General features: G+C 36.2%; 1 protein-coding gene across 1 annotated transcript in view; it reads left to right on the top strand.

Moving 5' to 3' along the window:
* Window positions 1-22,540, top strand: part of PAPPA2 (pappalysin 2) — a 231,922-nt gene that overhangs the window by 166,167 nt on the left and 43,215 nt on the right. Inside the window, exons 14-16 of the mRNA XM_039348678.1 lie at window positions 5,507-5,678; window positions 11,283-11,460; window positions 12,222-12,435. Coding sequence (XP_039204612.1) covers window positions 5,507-5,678; window positions 11,283-11,460; window positions 12,222-12,435 — 564 coding nt within the window. The remainder of the gene's footprint in view (window positions 1-5,506; window positions 5,679-11,282; window positions 11,461-12,221; window positions 12,436-22,540) is intronic.

Genomic DNA, 22,540 nt, shown 5'->3' on the forward strand with positions numbered 1-22,540 from the left:
TGGTATGCGATTGCTAGCCAAGTGTAGCAGTGGAGGGGAATGAGGCAAAGTGAGCCAAGCCTGAGGGAGAGGCAGCTGCAGCTGCGGGACTGTCTGGGCTCTGCAGAGGCCTCAGGAGCTAGCAGGGCTCCAGCTGATTGGCGCTTCCAGAAGCAGCTGGGAGCTGGAGGTGAACTGAAGAAAAAGGGGGGAAGAGAGGAGAAGCTATAAAAGAATGTGGTTTGGGTGGGGGAAGGGGGAAAAAGACAACAGGAAAGGTTTAATCTCTTTAAACAAATGTAATTAGTTTTACCCCCTTTAACTGAGTCTGTGGCTTTTAGAAAGTTTTCTTTGAAGATAAACAGGCTTAATTTAAACCTAAAGCTTTTCGCAATTACAGAGCCTTTCAGTCTAGAATTGCAACATTGTGACACATGACAGCCCTGAGGCAGCTTAACAAGAAAAAAAATGGAGTTTGTGTTTCTTTGTTTTCTTGCTTTGCACTTGATTCCTGTGTCTTTAAGGGTACAGGGAAGGGATTGGAGGGGGGTGCATTCTTACCTCACTGTGGAGAAGGTCAGAAGGGAGAGAGAAGAAGGGCCGACCAGCTAGCTCAGGAGTCTACAAACTTAGCAACTTTAAGACCTGTGGACCAACTCCCAGAATTTCTCAACCAGCCATGAAGGCTGAGGAATTCTGGGAGTTGAAGTCTACAAGTCTTAAAAGTGCCAAGTTTGAAGACCCCTGAACTAGCTGGTAGTGGTGCATATTAATAAACATGGATTAATTCATCATACATTTGTCAGTGTAAAGGGAAATTGATTCAGCAAAGGAACAGTTACCGAAGAAATTAAAACTGGTACTTTTTTACTTTTTTTCTACAGTTTGTAATATTTTATTAGATTATAGAATAAAATACAAAAGCAAATAGTAGAACCCAGTGGGGAGGAAAAAGGGGGGGAAAGTGAGTGGGAGAAGGGAAGAGAACATACTTCCTCTGTTGCAGTAGAAGGAAGCATTAACATTGAACCTCAACTTTTTACTTTTCCATAATATTATAAACTAGCCATTTCTATAACAACAAATGAATCTAATTAGTAAAACCCAAAATCCCCCCCCCCTTTTTTTTTAGTCATCAAGTTTTTGACACCTTGCTAAGCACTGGTGGTACTCAAATATTGTCATGTCCTAAAAGTGGTACAACCTGAAAAGGTTAAAAAGGCCTGTTCTAGGGTGTTGGCTATTCCTGCCAGTTTAGTGTCATCTGCAATTTTGATGAGTTCCCTTCTATTCCCTCATCTAAGTCATTTACGAAGATATTGAAGAGTACTGGGCCTAAGACAGAGCCTTGTGGCACTGCTTACTTCTCTCCATGTGGATGTAGTACCAGTGAGGACTACTCATTGAGTACAGTTTGTCAGCCATCTACAAATCCATCTGGTGGTGATGTTGTCTATTCTGCCTCTTTCTAGCTTACCAAGAAGTAGGTTGTGGTCTACTTTGTCAAATGCCGTACTGAAATTTAAGTATCCTACGTGAACAACATTTCACTAGTCTACCAATTTAGTTACTTTATTTGTATAGAACAGTAGTGTACTTTTTGTACACATCTATAATAATTTCAGTATAGAATATTAGATACATAAATATCCATTAGACATACTGTAAATCATCAATATATAACAACAATCAGCATATTCATGTTTTTATAGCTTTTTAATATTTTTTATAATCAAGTAATAATGATAACTGTTTTTATTCACTGTTTTAGCATTATTGTACGCTGCTCAGAATTGCTTTTGGTGAGATGGATGGCTATACAAATCCAGGTTGTTTTCTGACAAATCTACAAACAGTCCATAATGACTGCCATTGTGATATAGTAGTTAAGGTGTTGTACTAGGAATGGATAAACCCTTATTCAAGTTCATCATTAGCAATGGAAATGTACTGCATGCTAGTCATTGTTTCTCAACCCATCTTACATGATCCCCGTGTAAACTTTCTTGAACTCCTGAAGAAAAGATGGGATGGAAATTGACCAAATAAATAAACTTATTTCTAACATGTATAATAACATTGTCCAGTCTTGTAGTAAACCTTCATGACTATTAATAGATGCTTTGTAAGAGAGAGATGATAAAACAGTTCAAGGACGTTTATAGCATAACTTATAAGACTTAGTGTAGATCAGACAAAAGTAAAAAAAATTGCATTTTTTTTCTTGGAGATATTCAATGATGTAATTGTTAAGTATAGGAAGGAGAGGATACCTTCCATCTACTCAGAACTTGATTTTACAGTTTTGGCAAACACTCAAGAAAGGACTAAAGGACTGCCTAAATGGGTTTTTAAAGATCAGTTTCAGTCCTATAGCCTAAATCTAAGATGAAAGGGTTGATTTTTAAAATCGTAACCAGATTATGACCTCACTATTCAAGAATATTAAAATTTTGTCAAGACTTTCTTTTTTGCAGCCCATCATTGGTAATAGTTTAGGGAGTACCAGAGGGTGTTTTGAGCTATGGCTCTACAGGTGGTCAAACTGATACTGGAATTGGTGATATTTTGGTGCCACTTAAAGGGTTTACTCTTGTCTCTGGCTATGGAATTTTGTAGACTCCAGTTACAGCCATATTAAATGATTAACTACAGCTTTTGTTGTGGTTTATTTTTCTTGTTTGTACTGTGCCTCCTCAGAGTCATTGCAATAGGGCAGATGATTAATATTTAAATAAACTAAAGATCTAAAATCTGGGTTCTGGGAATAAACAATTAAAGAAGAATGTTGTTTTCAGGAACTGAATCTCTATTTCTTGGAAAAAAACGCTTGTAAATTGCCCGAAGAAAACTTTTTGTTTTATAGAATGGCTCATACATTTTTCAAGAGAATAAGTTAAAATAAATTTTGATGGTTAGAAGAAAATGCTGTACTAAAAAAAACTGAGAAAATGTTGAAACATTGTTTTAATCCAACATTACACATTATGCTCAACATTACCTGTTGTTTTTTCCCTTTGTTTCATTAATTTTTTATATTTCCCCTCCACCAAATAATTTTCTTGTTTATATTTTAGGGTCTTTTTCTACAAATAATCTTTTGCCTTTCATTTTAATTTTTCTAATTCTTTAATCCCCCCTTTCCACTTTTAATACTGTTCCTCTTTGGCATTCAGTTTCAATAATTTTTTGTAAGCATAGAGTTATTAAACGTTCAGTGAGCTCCAGCAGTTTGTAATTAATGCTGAAGTATGAAAAATCATGCATTTTATGTTCATGACATTTGTTATGTCTTTTGCGTAGAATCAGTGGTTTGTGGATAAGTATCCTTGATTTTCTCTTTATGATTATATATAAATAATGTTTCTTTGCCAACTGAATAGCTGATACAAACAAAATACTTTTCAGTCGTATGCTAGTCATGCAGATGGAATTTCTTTAAATCTTTTTTATTAGGGACACGATGGGATCTTTAAATATCATTTTTATGCAGGATGGGGGGGGAGATAAGACAAATGCTCACATAATACAGAAAGTTATTAGCAGAAGAATGGTGCGTTATGAACTCAGCCACCCAAACCAAGCCAAAAAGGGAATATTCTGTGTCATATATAATTAAGAGAAAAGTTAGAGTTTCAGGGAGATGAGAAAGGATTATTCAGAAAATAACAGTATACATTTGGTCATGAAATTAAGAGATCCAGATTCTTAGCCATTTGACCTATGGAAAACTCAGGAACTTTTCAAAAGTATGTCAACTGCCGCTGATCTGTAATAATCTGCCAAGCCTTTGACTTTATCCAGTGTCATTTTCAGAACTCAAGTCAGGCATCAGAAAAAGAGGTGTGAAAATGCATGTGGCTTTTGAATTGTATTTCCTTGAACAGATTACCTGTGGTGCAGGCATCCTTCATTCTGCAGACTGCCATCTCCCATCTTTAACGTAATAGCTCTATTTTGTTTAAAAAGGCAATCCACTAATTTTTGGTAGCCCATCAGTGACTGATAAACTTTCCTCTTGGATTTGCTTTCTTGAATAAAGTAGTAATAGGATTTTCAAATATCTAGTTAATTAGGTTGGTGGTATCACATTAAATTGATCGGATTCAATCTTTAATTAAATCAATGCGCTTGGCTTAGTTGATCACAACTAAAGGAGAGTAAACAGTAGTTCATCATGTTTCCTTTATTGCAACTTCTACAAAATGAAAACAGTGCTAATCCTTCAACATAAGGAAGTTTATGTGGCAGGCCAACAGAATTGGTGCTAAGTATATTGTCCTATGTTCAAATTATTTGCCCGATGTGGAGTCCTTGCTGCTCTCTGAGATTGATTGTTTGCTTGCAGATGTTTTATTAGCAGACTAGACAACTTCTGCAGTGTAGAAGGGAATGGGGATTGCTATCCGTTTATAGATAGTAGCTTGCCTTCAATATTATTGTTTTCCACTTTCTTCCCATTTAGGATCACTAAGAGTAGCTATTATTTAGACTATTTCTCTGCAGTCAGGTTTACACTAAAAATAGTGCTTCTTGTCCTTCAGTGTAATACATGACCATTTGTAGCATGGATATACAAAAATAGAGGGTTATTTCCTTTGGATGAAAATTCAAATAAAGCAAGCCTTCATCCTTGCTTTCTGAAGCAACATGGCTACCTTATGAAAGCAAAACCAAGTGACCAGTTTGCTTCACCTTGCTCAACTCTGGAATCCTTTTCATCCTGCTCTAGAGAGATCACGCTAAAGAAAAAGGCCAACAGGATCTTTTCCCTACAATACTATTCATACTTCTTTGAAGTTCTCTGGCTTCAGGAGGCACAGCAGCTGTAATATTTTTCCTATGTTCAGGTTGTTCCAAGCTGAGCAGCTTCAGTACTCGCCACACTTAGACCTGAAAATGCTCAGCCTGGAGCTATTTTGGCCAGAAATGTTGGACTGGAAGACTGGAGTCTTCTAATTCAGCATTATCCTGAAGTGACTAAGGGCCATTTGTATTTGCTTCATAAACAGGTGAATCAGGTCACCTGTTTGCTTCAGTGTTTTTTTAGTAGTTTGATTTTAACTATTGTTTAAGTGCTTATATTTATTTATATGTATCCTGCTTTTATTGTTTTTTACAAATAACCTGTGATGGTGAACATATCCAACACATCTTCTTCTCCTATTTTTCCCACAACAACTCTGGAGATTGGATGGGCTGAGAAAAAGTGACTGGCCCAAGGACATGCAGCTGGCTTTCGTGGCTAAAGCAGGCTTTCAACTCAGTCTTCTACTTTCTATCGTGATGCCTTCACCATTTGATCAAACTGGCTATAATTTCATAGCTGAGAAGAAATCAGCTCATATAATAAAATAGTTCATGTTGATTTAGGGATGCTTAGTGTTTAGAAAACAAAATTTGTATCAGTGTTACAAGATTTGCTGTTGTTGTTTTGGAGCACTGCACACTTATTTTTTTTTCTCACTTTCTCTATGTGTGTATCTGTATTTTGTTTGTACATGTTTCCCTTTTCTCTTCCCAACAGCTGTACTCAACATACCTGTAGAGAGCAGGGAAGCTGTGTGCTTCCACAGATCCATCATGCTACTCTTGCAAACTGTAGTTCCAGTAGTCGGGGTCACCTAGAATGTGCTATTTCTTGTGAGAAAGGTTTTGTTCTCCATGTTAAACATGGACAATTGCTGCACCCACGACAGGTAAGTATATTGGAGTTATGAATGTCATTGTAGGTGTGGTTCATAAAAAAGGCATTTTTCCCATTATATATCTTAATATTTGGGGAGAGGGAAGCAGTACTTGCAACATTAGTTAGTCATGTGGCAGTGATGCAACCCTGAGATTTCTTGCCTAGAATTCACAACATAATTTGAAATGTTCAAAAATAATTCAGTACTTTCCCTAGTGGTCTTTTAATTATAAGTCAATGATAAAAGAGAAGTTATGGAGGAAAAAATCTGAAGCAAATGTAGATATTTGAGAAATAGATTTTCAAAATTAATCTCCACAAACATGCAGAAGCTTTATCATTTTATTTTATTCTGTCCATTGTTCATTTTTGTTGAAGGCCATTCTGTGTGGTGTATGTAAAATTTTCAAGCCTTTCAACAGTGAATTCACCAGATCTTTGTTAAGATCAATATTACATAATAGTGAGGCTTTCTACTTGAGTTTTCAGACCATGTTCCAGGCAACTTTCAATGTACTTCCATGGGTTTGCTAAAATCTTGCGAAGTTTCATGAACTTATATTTCTGTTTTTATAAAATTCTGGAGGTATAAAATATGTTTGTAACTACAGAAAAGGGGAAAGATGAAAAGAACATGTCTAAACATCTCCTTCATTCATAAATGTATGCTGTATAAGGCAAAAACGAAATTGTGATGGAACCAGCTTCATTCATCCATTTGTTTAAAGATACGTTCTTCATAGTTTTCCCAATATGGAGATGTTAGAGTGGAGAAATTAATACATGTATTTTCTCAAATTTTGCCTCATGTTTATACTTTGTGAACACCTGGAGAGGGTTGTAAAGATATGTTTACAGCCTAAATATAAACTTCTCTTGCAAAATATTTCCTTCTATAACTTTAACATTCAGCATAGCTTTTCAATTTTGTTTTAAAATAGCCTTTAGTTTTAATACCTGGTTTTGACTTGTGCCTTTATTACATTCCTGTATTTTTCTCTCAACTCCCACGTTGTTATATGCCAAAAAATATTTTAACTATTGGCAAAAGTTTAAAATACTGGGGATGGTGACAGAAAAATTCTCTGCAAATAATAACTAGCTGCAAAATTTATTTTCAGTGAAAAAAAGATTTCATTGTGTCAAAATGTAATATCTTTGGCACATTGTGTGTAGTTAGTCATGGATTAGGTCAAACTGATCTCTGATGTAGTATTGAGTAAGCTAGTTTTCCTTTGAAAGTTGAATAGAGTATAATATATTGGCAAAGAAACAGAGTTGTAAATTCATTTCCAGGTATTTCTGGCAAGCTATTGGATCTCAGTGACACTGCCCTCTGTTTCTAACTATGGAAGTGATAATAGAGCTAATCAATTTTATACAATGTTTGTATCAGTTACAAATGAAGTACTGTGAAAGTGTATGGAAATTAATAGTAATATTAGTTGTTAGATACTAACTGGACATCAATTGGTGCTGCTTCTGTATTACCTTATTTTTCTTTACTAACAAATCACAAGAACTGTAAATATGCAGATTAAGCTGACTATTCCAGACATTTATTTAGGAATTGTGCATTTCCACACACAGTAAAACTAAATAATAATTTTCCACTTTACTGGAAAAGTAAATAACAACTTTCCACTTCTAAGAGATCAACTTATAAAAAATCTCTGGAAAACCATAAAAAAGGAGTAATCGGAAATAGTTGCCTCATTTCAGAATTGTTTGATATCAGTAAGCAACAGATAAAAGCCTCTACAATAATATTTCCAACAATTTGTTTTTGCTCATTGAATTTTGTGGACGTAGGTAGTTTGATTAGCTTCTCTCACTCTGGCTTCTTTTTCATGACCATGGACCATCATTCTTTGTCATGGTTTTCTTCTTCTGCCCGTGAGTCTTTATGGTCACCTTCTTGACCCTAGAGCAGAGGTCCCCAATCTTTTGGGCACCAGGGACCGGTTTCGTGGAGAGAGGTTTTTCCACAGACCGGAGGATGCGTGCTTCTGTGTGCTGCCTGCATCCAGCGGTTGGGCTATGCTTGTTTGTGCAGACTGGTTGCTGGCACAGTACTGGTCCACAGACTGGGGCTTGGGGACCCCTGCTCTAGAGACCTCTTTTCAGCTTGTGTCTGCTTATAGTAGGTTAAAAGGAAGGAAGGGAGGGAGGGATATTCAGCACTGCTTTCTTTCTTCACAGGGTACTCTGAATAAAAACAGGCATAAGAACCAAGCGATCTCAGTTATCTGAATGCAACCAATAAAAACTTACTTAATTTCCCTTAGTCCCTTAATTCCATAGAATGAATCCTGAAGATAAAACAAAGGCAACAGATTAAAAAGAGCTACTGAAGTTCTAAAAAAACTATATTATTCCTAGCACATTTTGTTTCAAGCTTTATTTGCCTAAAACTGTGTTCTTATTAAGAGTAAAACACAATGCAAAATATTTCCATTGGAATATTAAGTGTATAATTCATTATATTCTTAAAGCATGAAAAGAAAAAAACAACAAAGCTAGATATATTTTCTTAAATAATAGCTACAGCAGTAAAATGAATTGCAGCTAATTTATGAAAATGGTAAATAATTATCTTTTCCAGTTTTTACTGTTATGATATACTGTATACTGTAACACAGCTTTATTAATTTAAAAAGAAAATAGTCCTGAAAAAAGATTAATTGGAATTATACATTCTCTCTTCACTGGACCCATGCTATTTGTATTTATTTTTTATCCACATACTTGGCTCTCCTCCCAGTTTGCCTTAATTTCCTTCCGAAATCTATAAAAATATACAGTATATACTGTATGTGTGAAAAAAATTAGTTATCTGCCTTAATTTGGGGGGGCAGGGATAAACAAAGGGAATAAATAGGTCAAATAAATAAATAATGTACAGGAGAGGTATGGGAATAAAAACAACAACAACAACATTGACTAATTGCATGTTCTTTAAATTAATGGCAGAAGGCCTGAGTTGAGCTGCCCAAATAAAGGTGCACCATTACATTGCATAAATTACTCTCTTATTTCTATTTAGGCAGGTGCATCTTGAGTTGAGAAAAGAGTGCTCTAAAATGTTCTTTCTTGCTTTAAAATATATATAAAAATTTAAGCAAAGTCAAATTTGCTACTTTTAATGTTTACATGGTTGGCAATCTAGCAAGAAACATTGGTGGAAAAGAATTCTTGGCCATGAAACCTCCTGTTAGATTGTTTATTTCTTTTCTACCGAGCACAATCAAAAGACTCTTGGCGGCTTACAATAGCATCAAGTTACATCAACAATCTGCAGTAGAAAACAATAAAATAGTAAATCATAGTCTAGCATATAACCCAATGCATTGAAAAGTTTTCAGAAATGCCAGATAATCAGCATTAGAAGCTTTGCTAATGAACCAGGAGAGTTGAAAGAAGGAAGATTGAAGGCTATCATGACTACCTGCTCTTTTGGATGATGGCACTAAAGCCCTGCTGTACAATGAAGGAGCTGAAAGAAAATCAGGTTGCCTTGAAGAAATGCTGATTGCACCTTTACATCCTGTTTTGCTTTAGCAATAAAGTAGAGTAGATGTTCCTTCCATACCAAAAGCAGGGAAAGGAAAGAGGTGGGAGGGAACATCTCCTTTGGTGCCAAAGACTGGCAACTGAAGACCCATGTATCTCTATGGATTGGAGAACTTGTATGAAAGGAGCAGCCAAGAAAACCAACAAATGGTTTATAGAACAAGTATAGAATGAGGGTCCTCATTGCAGGCATTAATAACCAGGCTCAAATTATCCTATTTCAGATGTATTATGCAAAGACCTTACTCTCTAGAGAAGCCCTTAATGTTGGGAAAAGTAAAAGGAGAGAGAAAAAGGGGATGATAGGCAGCAAGATGAATGGACTCAGTTACAGTGGCAATGAGTGCACTGTTAGAACACCTAAAGTTAGGGATAGATTGCCATGGAGAAAATCTATTTATATGGTTGTTAAGTGTTGACACAGACCTGACAGTACATAATTACATGAAATCAATATCAAAGGAACTGCTCTACTACTCCCCATTCAACTGCCACAGATTTGGACCACAATTTTATCCCTATTTGAATCAAGGTTCAACTTGCACCATTTTAGATACACAAAGGCAAATTCAGCATTTGCTTCATGTTCAGCATGTAGCTCTCAGACTTTTAAAAAAAAGTACTTCTAGAAATCCACATTGATGGACTTTTCCTTCAGGCATCATGGTAGTGCATAAATTGTATCTATTTGCAAATTCTGATGAACAGGTATGCCTCTGATCATCTCATATTTCATTGCCCTTAGAGATGTCCCTCCCCTCATTTCCCCTACATTTTTACAAATAAAGCTGTGTACTACGTTTATATCAAACAAAACTCTGATTGGCCCTCTGAGGTCAGACAGGTAGATAATTTAAGTGGTAGGCAGGGTAGGGCTTCCGCATTTATACAGCTCATTTATATTTGCATGATTCACAAATTTAGTATGAATTATGAAAAACAAATGGCACAATTATGCAAAATGGGAACATACATTTGTTAAAAACCCATAATTTGTGTAGGGTTGCTGAGAACTGCGTTTTGGACCTGGAATGTAGATTTCATAAGAACAGAATATTTACTGAAAGTCTTGGCATTTCTGCTTAGAACTAATTAGTATGGGCTGCCGTGTTACTGCTTTTCCTCCAAAGGATGTGAGCTTTTTCCCTTTGCTCCGCATCCATTGTAATTCTGTCATTTTGGTTTAGAAGCTTGGAGTCAGGGTACTATTTTTGTTTCCTTTCTTGGATTTTTAAGCCAGATTGGAAAAATATTTTTATACTGATTCATTGATATGATTTACATAGCCACACATGGTCAATAAATGACTTTGGGCAGCTTACAAGTTTTAAAGCACAGAAACTCACAACATATAAACCCAGATGCCCAAAGATAAACCACAACCCACCCCCCACTCCAAAAAACCAACACACCAACAATAGTAGAACTCATTTATCCAACTGTCCTGGGCCACCCGAATCTCCAGAGAGATGCTTTCCAGAGGGCAGGTACTACCACTGAGAAGGCCCAACTCAAGAGTCCAACAAGACGCCATTGTTTAATAAAAGGGATCCAAAGCATGCCCTCTCTGTTAGAACTGATGAGATGAGCAGAACTTGGCAGAAAGATAGTCTTGCAAGTAGCCTGGTCGTATGCCATGGACAACAGGAGAAGTAAATAAAGGGTGAAAGCTAGAGTGGCATTGCTATCAGTGCTGTGAACAAAAGACCACCAGTGGCCAAAGGTACTCCCTTTTTAAGAATCATTTGCTTATGATTCAGGATGTGTGGTTAAAATGAAAACAGAAGAATCACTTTCTTCATGGAGTTATGGCCAAAAGTAGAGATGATAAATTTCAGTTTGCCTATGTTTTAGGTTAGATTTAAATAAACTAGCAGATTATCTATTAGGCACTTGATTCAGTTCTAAACTAATCTCTTGTTAAAAGGAATGACTAGTCACAACTGGTAAGTTAACACTAGTTTCAATAGCTCTACCAGTATTGAAATTAGAAATGACTAATTTTTAAATTTTTCTTGACTCTTCCACTTTTCTTTCCCAGAAAGACATCTTGCTGACTTGTATCTCTGGTCACTGGGACACATCAGTGACATGTAACCCCATTGACTGCCAATTTCCAGACCAATCTCACGTCCTTTATGCAGAGTTCTCCTGCCCCAAAGGAACTACGTTTATGAAGCGATGCTTCCTTTCCTGTATCAAGCCAGCGAAACTCCAAGGTAGAATGGATTTTCTTGGGATAGACTTGGTTGGTGGAACAAAGTTCCAGAAAATTTACACTTGTGTCTTTGCTAATCTTTTGCCTGCATAAGAGCAGAAGAATGTGCTAAACATATGACTTTTGTTATTTATGTACATTTGTATACTTGGCTCCTTAATTCAAAAACCAAACTCTGCTGGTCAGCTAAATCCGCAAATAACTGATTAATGGGGCTGCTAAAAATGCACCCCTATCACCAGTCTCTTCAGCTACATGTTCACATTCAGGACAGATGTAAGATCTTCAACCAGCTGCCCAATCATTCTTCCGGTGTCCAGAAGAACTTTTATCTTTTTAATATTGCAAGTTGCCCAGAATCACCCTTCTGGTAAGAGGCATGGCCAATGAATTTAATAAATAAATAAAATCTCATGCTGCCAAAGTACAATAGAGAAAGACAGCATAGCATTTTCTATTATAATTATTTGTTGCTATTGTATAGTGTGCATATTATTTGGAGACTGTCAACCAATCAATCAGAGTAGAGCTGGAAGGGATCTTGGAGGTCTTCTAGTCCAACCCCCTGCTCAAGCAGGAGACTCTATATCATTTCATGACCCTATACCAATCAGACTAAAGTGGCATAAAAGTCTGTGCAAATAAACAAATGGTGAAGGTAAAGAAAATTGGATCAGAGTAAAATTCAGCCTAAGGTTCAAAATAACTAGTTATGCCATAATTTGAATGGTTTTTCTTCTTCTTTCTCTTGCTTGAAATCAGGAATTAATCAGTGGATCACCTGCCTGGAAGATGGACTCTGGTCACTTCCAGAAGCTTACTGCAAACTGGAGTGCGACTCTCCAGGCCCAATTGCCAATGCTGAGCTGTTGGTGCCTCGATGCAAGGAACGGAATCATGATGTGGGATTTGTCTGCAGCTACAAGTGTAAGCCTGGATACCATGTAGCAGAAACAAAAGATGAAAAGCCCAGGAAGTGAGTAGTAAAATGCCTCCTGTTTATATTTCTTCTGTTCTCATTTCTTCCTTAGCATCAGTGCTTTAATTCTTTGCAATACATTTTTCAAAAGTATGAAGGATGTTCAGTTTTGCTCTTTGCTGGCATAGAGCAGTGTAAATGTGATAAGAGGAGATTGGAAGAAATCAGCTGAGCAGACTGTAAAGGCAGCCTCATCTAGAGTGCACTGCAATAATCTAAAGAAGTGGTGATGAAGGCACTGGGTGCTGCAGCATGATCCTGTTGCCCATGTAGGACCACAATTTATGTAAACATTCAGCTACATATTATATATTCTATGTAAATATTTGTACTATTTACAAAATATATAACTTATCTATAAAGTAAAAAATATAATTAAATAAAGTATTAAAACCAGTATAGTTAAAATATCAGAAACAGAATTAACAATTAAGTTTGGTGATAAAAATTATTTTTGCTCTTTTTCTAAATTTTGCGAAAATGGGAGCCCAGCCTTTCCCTTGTAGGGGTGCAGCAGGGAGACCTTCAAAGGTTCCCCTGTGGCTGATCCAAGTAATCCTGCAGGAAGGTTTGATCCAGGGTTTGAAAGGTTGACACAAAGATCTTTATTTGGATAGACATACAGTACATGAGACCCCCCCCCCCACTATCTTGCCCTGGCCGATAGCCTGGCCCCTACATTTTCCACCAGTTGTAATTTATGGGCACTGTTCAAAGGTGCATCTGCATAAAATAAGTTGCAGTAGTCAAGGTAAGGTGTAACTTAGTGTAGACCCATTACATATATTGAATGCAATATATTCAGAGTGTTCACAAAATGTACATGAGTAATATATACACAAAAATAAATTCATCAGGAATGATACACATAAAAGTATATATGAATGTTCATGTACAATGTGGTACAGGAATGCTCTGAAATGAACTTAATGCTGTCTTGTAGAAACTACAAAGATTCGTTTTCAATTGGATCATGTTTAGGAAACTATTTCTAAACAAAAGTTTAATCAGATAAGGGAAACTTGCTCTGTGAAAATAATAATAAAAAAGATTGATCATCTATAGGAAGAGGAGGAAATTGGTGTTACTTTCTGAAACAAACACTGACATTTGAAGAGTGAAGGTGGAGGAAGCTATGTGCTTCATGTTTCAAGAAAGACAAGGCTGATACATAGTCCTTCCTCCTCCTCCTCCTCTATTCAGGGCTTCAAATTCCTATTTAGAATTCAATCGCTGCACTATTCATTTTTACTGCAGATGTTGCTATATGGCTGAAGGAATGCAAATACTTCTCATAGATCTCCATTGCCAGTGGAAAGTCAACTGGAGGCCACATGTTTGAGATGCCCTTTCTGTGTTTTAAATGCAGAGGAATGGCTACGACTTCATCTCTAGTTTGTTAGATTAGGCCATGTCCTTGGCTCTTCCACCAGCTCCAGTCAGATTCTGCTATATACTTAATATTCTATGAGCATCTTTCTACTAGTGCTAAAATTCTTCTGACTGATAAATTTATTTTTAATGTCCCAATTATATTTACAGCAAGATGTAAACAGATTGGGTGCTTTGGAATGATCACAATGTTGATTAAATTCAAAAACATGAAAAATAATTATGAAATATGGTCATAGGATGCTGTAGGTTTATTCCCTTTTTTGTGGCTGACAATGTATTTGTGAACCTATGACTTTTTTTTTTTGACAAGCAGAAATTCTGAAGATTTAGCCAAATGACAAAAAGATATCCTTCTTCCTGCACTTAGCAGTTACAGGACAGGTCTTTGGTCCAGATTGAGTGAGGATGGGGGGACTGTGGCCCCTGTGGACTTCAATTCCCAGAATCTTTGAGCCACCCATGGAAGTTGAAGTCCACAGGTCATAAAAGTCAAATTTCTTATATGTTCACACATTTAAAATTCCCAGAGATCTGTCAGCTAGTCTGTATTCATTCTTTCTCCCTCCATGCTATCAATTGTTGATGATGTGTGTGTGTGTATGTGTGCACATGTATGTATGTATATGTGTATAGTGTATGTATGTATTTGTGTATATTTGTCTTCAGTGTTGCAAAAAAAAAATCCTAGATGCAGTTTTAAAAGATAGTAGTTGATTAAAAAATAAATTTAAGTCTTCAAAAGCTTGTGGGTGCCACAACAACAGACCCTATTACATTCTAGATGTCCTGAGAGTTATAAATGTTTGCATGCCAGCAAATGTTTGTTCAATCACCTTTCCAGTACTGGTGACCATAGTATCATGGTGTTACCTCACAGGGTTTGAATGAAGGAAGACCAGTAACGCATATCCAAAGATAAATTGGAAGCTTCAGGAACAAAACACCAAAGTGGCTTGAAGATAGAATCAGCTTCATTTCAGTTGCTATCTAATAGTTTGAACTTGGGAGACAGTGCAAGATAAACACTTCTTACAAATTGTTCCATTGGGCTGTAGAACTATTTCAGGAGCTCCCCAATAAAGCTAGAAACATTGTAATCTAAAGGAAAAGTTGATATGCAATCCAATAGCTTTCCCAGCTGTCTTAATACTCATGGCAATACTTTGAGGTAGGACAAGACATTGATTTTTGGAATCCTGAGAACATTATGGAAACTACCGTATTTTTCCGTGTAAAAGACACTATTTTTTCCTGCAAACACCCTGTTCAAAAATCAGGTGTGTCTTATACAAGTGCAGTGTCTTATACACGAAAAAATAATGATAACCTCCGCAGCCCAGGGCATGCCTGTGTGGGTTGTTTACATGCCATTGCCATGCTGCCTGGTGTAGGAGGATATCGCTGGCCCGAGATGCCGCCTGGATGGGGAGAAAGCCAGCCCGAGATGCTGCCTGGTGCTGGAGGATCACACTGCCCCAAGGATGCCGCCGGTCTCATTGAAGCTGCCTTCTATGACCTGTTTTTCACTGGTGCAACTCAGGCTGAAGTCACAAGAGGCCCCAGGAAGCCGCCTCAGTACAGTGATTGACGGCCGAGGGGGTGGGCAGGACTTAGCCCACAGAGCGCCATCTGATTGGAGGAAGTCACCTCTCTTGTGTGATAGCATGGCCACTTGTTTTACTGCCACTAAAGATGTGGTTTGTTTAATATTTAAAATGTTGATTTCTGAAATTTTGTTTAGAAAATTAGGGGCTGTCTTATACAAGGGTGTGTCTTATAGACGGAAAAATACAGTACTACTGCTTTTGGACAGTGTGAGCCATTATAGTTTTCAAAGTGATTGGGAGTAATATTATAGTGGATGCCACATATATTGTATATGCCAAAAGGAAAACTACTGCCTGCCAGAATTAATTTTTCCCCAAACTGCCTAAAACATGGAGCCATCTGGCTACTTACAGATAGTCCTTGCTTAACAGTCTTAATTGGGAAGCTAAGCGAAGCAGTTGCTAAGTGAGAAATCACATGGCCATGTCTGTGCTTCCTGGCTGGAAAGAGACAAGACAATGTACTCAGTTTCATACCTTTGGCTTTTGTTTGCCTCCTATCCACTCCCCTGCCCTTTGGATGCTCCAGTGCCTGTTTACTGTCTTGGACACATCAAAATCCCTCTCTGATATCACTGCTCTGGGTGGGAAAGGAAGCCATAGGAGAGATTGTCTACAGAAATCATTTACTTTTCTCTCTCTCCACCCCTCTTGCAGAGCAGAGAGATTGAACAGGAAGAGATTTCAAGAAAGTACTGTAGCTGCTGTTATGATCACGTTGCTTTCAATTTGTAGAAAAGCAAATAGCTTACTTTCTTGCAAACCCTTTCTCTCCAATCAGTCTGCTCTGTAAGGGGGTGAAGAGGAAGAAAAAAAAAGAGGTCAGGTACTGGAAAACAGGTACTGACTGTAAGGCAGGGGTCTTCAAACCTGGCCCTTTTATGACTTGTGGACTTCAACTCCCAGAATTCCTCAGCCAGGCATGCGGGCTGAGGAATTCTGGGAGTTGAAGTCCACAAGTCATAAAAGGGCCAAGTTTGAAGACTCCTGCTGTAAGGAATATTCATAGAATTGTATTTCCCTTTGAGTCTGATTAATATAATACATTACACAATGTAATTCATCTAACACTACTGATTTTTAATATGCCTTAAGAATCTTTTGCTCACAAAATCCCTAAACCCTTTTATGAATTGCAATAAGTATGGAAAATAAAGATTATGATAATTGACCGAGGGATGCTGTGAAGATCCTAAATGGTCAGGGGGTGTAGAATTATTTTTGCACCATTGTTGTAACTTTTAACAGCTGCTGAATGAATGGTTGGTAAGTGAGGACTGCCTATATAGGCAGAGCATAAAACTCTTCCATTGAGCTATTGGCTGTCATTTCTGGTTTAAGATTAGGCTAATTTACAAGTGACAGAATTGCAGTTGTTAAAATGATAATGTTTAAAATTTAATATGTAATAAAATTTACATTGCTCATCTTAAGTATACACTTATCATTATATTTGTATATTTATATTTACATTGCATTTGTGAGTTTGTGGTTTTCTTTCCCTCAAGTCTATTAGCTAGGATTGCTAAAAATGATTTCAATAGGGGAGAAAAGGAAGAAGGATTGAATCTGCATCACTGTCCAGTTTACTATCACCACATTTGCTTCAGTTCCTCTGAGAACTTAATTCTTTCTGTTGACTTTTAAATATTTGCCAAGTCCAGTTCACAAACTGTCATCTGAGAACTCAGCAATATGCATGTTCATATTTTAAGAACCAGATTTGGGTAGGTGTTTATTCAAGTCATTGTTGGCTCCTGGCGACTGCCTGGAAAGTCTCTCTGCAAGTTTTTGGGCAAGATTTTGCCTCCTCCCTTACGCTGTGAGAAAGTGACCAGCCCAAAGTCACCAAACTGGCTTTGTATCTAAGGTGGAACTAAACTGGTCTTCTGGTTTCTAGCCCAGTGCATTAATCACTACACAAACTGACTCTTAAGAGACCGAGTAACAGCTAAAGGAAAGATAAATAGTGACAGTGCTTACTTGTTGAAATGAAAGGTGCTATTTAAGAATCCTTGTCTGTCTGACAATCTATCATCTGGCCTTTTCTCTTGAAACCTTCTCTTCACATTCCTACCCTTTTCCCTCTCTTTTCTTTCTTGATGAAAGCAGGAAAGATGCCTGATTGCCTTCACATCATCAGTTCTCCCAGTAGGCAACCTATTATCAAAATAGGGCAACTGAATAAGTTAATTTTTAAAAAAAATAATAAGAGGTCTATGTGGGGAAGGCAAGTAGAAATAAACACCAGAGTGGAGGCTGGAAAACTTCAGAAAGGCCAGTGTGGGTGATTTAGGATATAACTAGGATGGTCAAAATGTAGTTTGGCAGTAAGATGTCTAACGTTAACTGGAATGCATGCAGACTGTTTTATGTTTTTGCACCAAAATAATTCCAGGGAATGTGCCAAATAAGCCCATTTTCCCCTCAAATAGCTACATTCCAAATTATGAAAATCATATTCATGTTCGCTTGTTTTTACAAAATAAACCTGCTCATTTGGCATTGCTGAAGGTTTCTGAATCCTGCCAATACCATAAAAATTAAAGATCAGAGGAGGATTCAGTTGTCATAGCAAGAGGGACTTAAATTTTACTGCACTGAAGGATAATCCTAGATGCAACATGTGCAAAGGCACCTCCCTCAACATAAATGTGTACAATCAGGCAGAAAAAATGTGGGCAAACTAAAAGTGATCACTATGGAACCATTGTAAAATCAGTTTGTTTTTGGCTATATCATGTTTTATAGCCAAAAAGGAAAAACAGTAAGAAAGTTAGTCCTTGAAGAATGCAATTGTTTTACAGTGCCAATTCAATTGCAACATTTTCTTTAAACAACCTACCAACATTTTTTTTAAATAACATATTAAGATCTTTTATATTTTATCCAGAAATATTAATCCAATGGGCATTCAAAAATTTTCAGGAAATGAACAAATCATAATTGGCCAGAATTTAAAATATTAAAGAATGTTAATCTATTTTTTTTCCAAACCTTTAAGGCAAACTTTTAATTTGGCAAACTTTGTCCTTGCATCTCCAAAGCTTTGATTTTGTATTGTATAAGAGTAAGAACTCTACAGTCTCAGTGGAGGTTTTCCTTTTTTAGAATTCCTGTAGGAGTCTAGGTGCATGTTCTCATCTGGTGAGTGTGATTAAATGGCTATATTCTCACACTACCTTAAACCCAAGACTAACAGCAAACAATAGCAGTATTCCCACAACATGGTATGGATTAACAATTATCCTACATTATGTCATAATGTTATAGCACACGGTATAAATCAGACTAAAATAATGGCTTGGCCCATTATCTTACTGAATTATAGTTCAAACCCTTTTTAGCCCTAATCTAACATGTGATATGAAGCTGACCATTTTGTGAATGAATTGCCCATCACCACTGGAGCTTATAGAAGACATATTGAGGATCACATGGTGTAAATTCTGTTAACTCCAGGAAATGTTGCTGTTTTGCCTCTCTCTCTCTCTTTTTTAATAATACATTTTATTGATTTTTAACATACTTACCTTAATATTTGGTAAACAGTGTGTTGTCTGGGTTTATATTTAAAAACAATAACAATTAATTTCTATAATTCCATAATCCACATAGTAGTTTTCTTTGATTTTCTCTTCTTCCAATAATATTCTCTTTTACCAACCTTGAATTAATACATTTCTTAGTATTTTGATAAATAACAATTGAATATAAACATTTTTCTAGCATTTAACAACCACATCAATATAAAGCTTTTTTACTAATTGATCATCTTAATTACCTTGTTATACGTTGGGTTTTCAAAGTTCTTATTTAGATTTGTTTTCCTCACCATGTTCAAAACATTCTTACCAGTTAAGATTTTCTCAGAGTTAATTACACTTAAGTATTTAAGTCTTTTTCCTCATACAAGCCATCCCAATAATTTTACATTTCTCATATCTTAAAAAAGCAACAAAAAGAAGGAAAAAAGCAGTATACTACTTGAGAAATATGTCCCTCTTAAACTAAGATACATTTATATCCAAAATTTTTCTATGCTTTTTACCCATATTAAAACAAATGTTTAATGTTTAAATACCCTACCTTATAAATCCAATCATCTAATCTTTTAAATCTATTCAAAACATTTTTATCAATTGAGATTTTCTCAAGATCAATTACACTTAAATACCTAAAACATTTCCCTCATATAAACCATCCCAACATTTTTATATTTCTCATATCATAAAAAAATACTATGTTACTTGAGGGGCCCATCCCTCTTAAACTAAAATATATTTATATCCAGAATTTTTCTATTTTTTAAACCATATTCAAACAAGTGTTTAATTTTTAGATATTCCATCAGATAAATCCCATCATCTAATTTCTTGATTCTAACTTTAGCCTTTTTTTTTTGCCAAACATCTTTCCTAATCTGTATGCGCCACTGGACTAAAAAGTCTTCCCATAGTCTTGTAGATGTTGTTATAGGTAAAAGAGACAAATCCAGTAAGATGTTTTTGTGGGAGGGTTTCGCCCCTTCGTATTCATTGAAAATCTTTTTCTTTCTTTCTCTCTTAATTTCTCTTTTCATTTTTTGTTTCTCAAGTTCTCATAGTTCTCCTGACAGCTCTATAATCCATTTTGTTGAATCTTTTTTCTTGTCCTCAGACTTATTTTGCAATCTTTAAATGTAGGTTATCTTTTCCATGTCCGATATTTCCTGCAATTTTTTCTCTGCCTGGGTTAACTCATAATTCTTTCCATTGTTGGGTTCCATCTTTAAATCTCTTTCCTCTGGTTTATGTTCAGTTATCTGCTTTATCTGATCGTTCTCTATTTTTATTTTCTGAGAGTTTTTTTTTGTTGTTGTAAGGTTAAATTGAAGATGTATTCATTTATGTTTTAAAAGTTGTTTTTAATTTCCCCATGGTTTGAAATCATTGTTGTTTGAATTAGTTGCAACATAGCATACATTTCCTCCTGGAACATATTTGTTTTTTCTTGATATGTTCTTTCTGCAGATCTCTAATGTTCCATGATAGCCAAAAATCAAAGTTTTCCTTTCTCTGCAAAGAATTTTAGAGTCACAGTTCAATAAGTATTTATAATCCAGGAAGGCCAATTTTTTCCCTAAGATTTATAGTTCTCGACTTGTAGGTAGCCTAAAATGTTTTCTTTGTTGCAGCTGTTTTCTGTTTAGTTAAGATAGTGAAGGTCACAAAAACAAGTTATCTTTTTCTGGGCTTTCTGCCAATTCCTGTATTAGAGCAATTACAGTTGTATATTTTCATCCACCACTAGATGTCAGCACCAGTTGGTTTTCAGTTTTCAAAACAAGCAATTACTTTCTTCTGTTTTCATCAATGATCTTTTGAAAAGAAAATCTTAACAAATTCTACCAATTTCAAACTTATCCAGATTTAAGTCTTATATTCATTTCATTTCAAATATATTTCTGTCCCCCATAAAAGTTTAATTCACTGCTTCCTTTTGTGGGAGGGTGGGGCAGGAGTTCCCCTCCTTCTCACTTTTGGAGGATTTTTGCTTCTTGGTTTTTTTTTCCAGGAAATCAATTATCAAGTAGAAGAGAGAAAATTGATATTCTTACCCAGTTCCAAACATGTTGTTTATGATCAAACTTGAATTAGTGCTTTTTGGCTTTGGCTGCTTGTAGCTTGGGCTAGACTCTGGAGTGAAGCTAGCCTTTCTTCTGCTGGTTTCTGGAGGGCTTTCCCTGAATGACCGGATTGACCGCTGCCTCTCCACAGTCAGCGGGGCTCCTCTCCTTCTTTGTCGCCTCTCTGGGGTGACTTTAGGTCCATTTAGGATCCCCTAACAGGAAAAAAATTGGCTGTAGGGTGTGGAGCCCCACAATCTCTCAGCTGCTGCATTACTGCACAAAACCGGAAGCATGTTTTGCCTCTCTTAATGGGAATGCTAGGATTAGTAATTAAGGTTTTCTTTTAAAGTAGTTTAACTGTGAAGACCCAAGAGTTTGACTCAGAAAAAATTAATCGTAGAATTTAGATTAACAAACTTTAGTGCAATATATGCAGGGCTTTTTTTGTCATAGAATGCACCAGAACGGAGTTCTGGCATCTTTTTTCGATGGATTTTCCAGAGTTGCCTTGAACAAAATTCTAGTCTTTCAGTTACACTAAAAATTGAAGGGTTTTTTTTTCAACTACAAAGGTAAACCTTGTAGGGTAGGCAAGATGGGTTGTATGACATGTGTGAGTTCCGCTACCTTTTTTTTTTTTTTTTTACAAAAAAAGCACTGAATATATGTAAGACAAAAGCAAACAGTAGTTTAAAACAGCTTCCGCTTTCATCTCCTTTATACTTGTATACCAAAAGTTTGAGTTAGCTGCCTATGTCTGTTTTCCATCTGCTCTGTGTTCCTATTTCTGTGATGGCATCAGCCTTTGGGTTTAAACAGATGGCTGTAATAACATGAATTTTTGCACAACTCTATTGGAACTAAACTTTTTTGATCTAATTATTTGCTATCAAGTGTTCTGTTTACTGGCCAGCAATATTTAAATATGAAAATAAACCAAAAATAATTTGTCAGTTTAGCAAAGTATCACATCTCTTTGGAATGAGCTTAAATTGAGCTTCTTTGCCTTTCCTTGGTATCACTCCAATCTTTTTTTTTAAATTAAGATTATCATAATATGAAAGACAAATGAAAATGAAGATAGGGAAATGGGAAAGGGAACGAAAGAGAAAGGAGAAGTGTAGGGTAAAGGAGAAAAGAAAAGCAAAAACACCGGCCTCCAACATTTTTCAGAGAAATAGAATACAAAGTAAAATTACATCAACTTTTTACTTTTACATTCCTAGTAAATGCTAGTCATTTCTACAACAACAAACTAATTTAATCAGCAAGTCCTAAAGTCAAGTTTTTTTTCAGCCTTAAGCATGAAGTTTAGAAGGGGTTTCCAGGTAGAAACAAAACTAGATATATTCTTTTCTCTGATTAAAACAGTTAATTTTGCCATCTCTGCTAACTTCATCACTTTGTCCATTCATTCTTCCATCAAGGGGATTGATGCATCTTTCCATTTTTGCATATAAGGAATTCTCACTGATGTCAATATATACAA

Source organism: Crotalus tigris, unplaced genomic scaffold, assembly GCF_016545835.1.
Source record: "Crotalus tigris isolate CLP2741 ecotype Arizona unplaced genomic scaffold, ASM1654583v1 scf7180000017560.2302168, whole genome shotgun sequence".
In the NCBI taxonomy this organism is placed as follows: domain Eukaryota; kingdom Metazoa; phylum Chordata; class Lepidosauria; order Squamata; family Viperidae; genus Crotalus; species Crotalus tigris.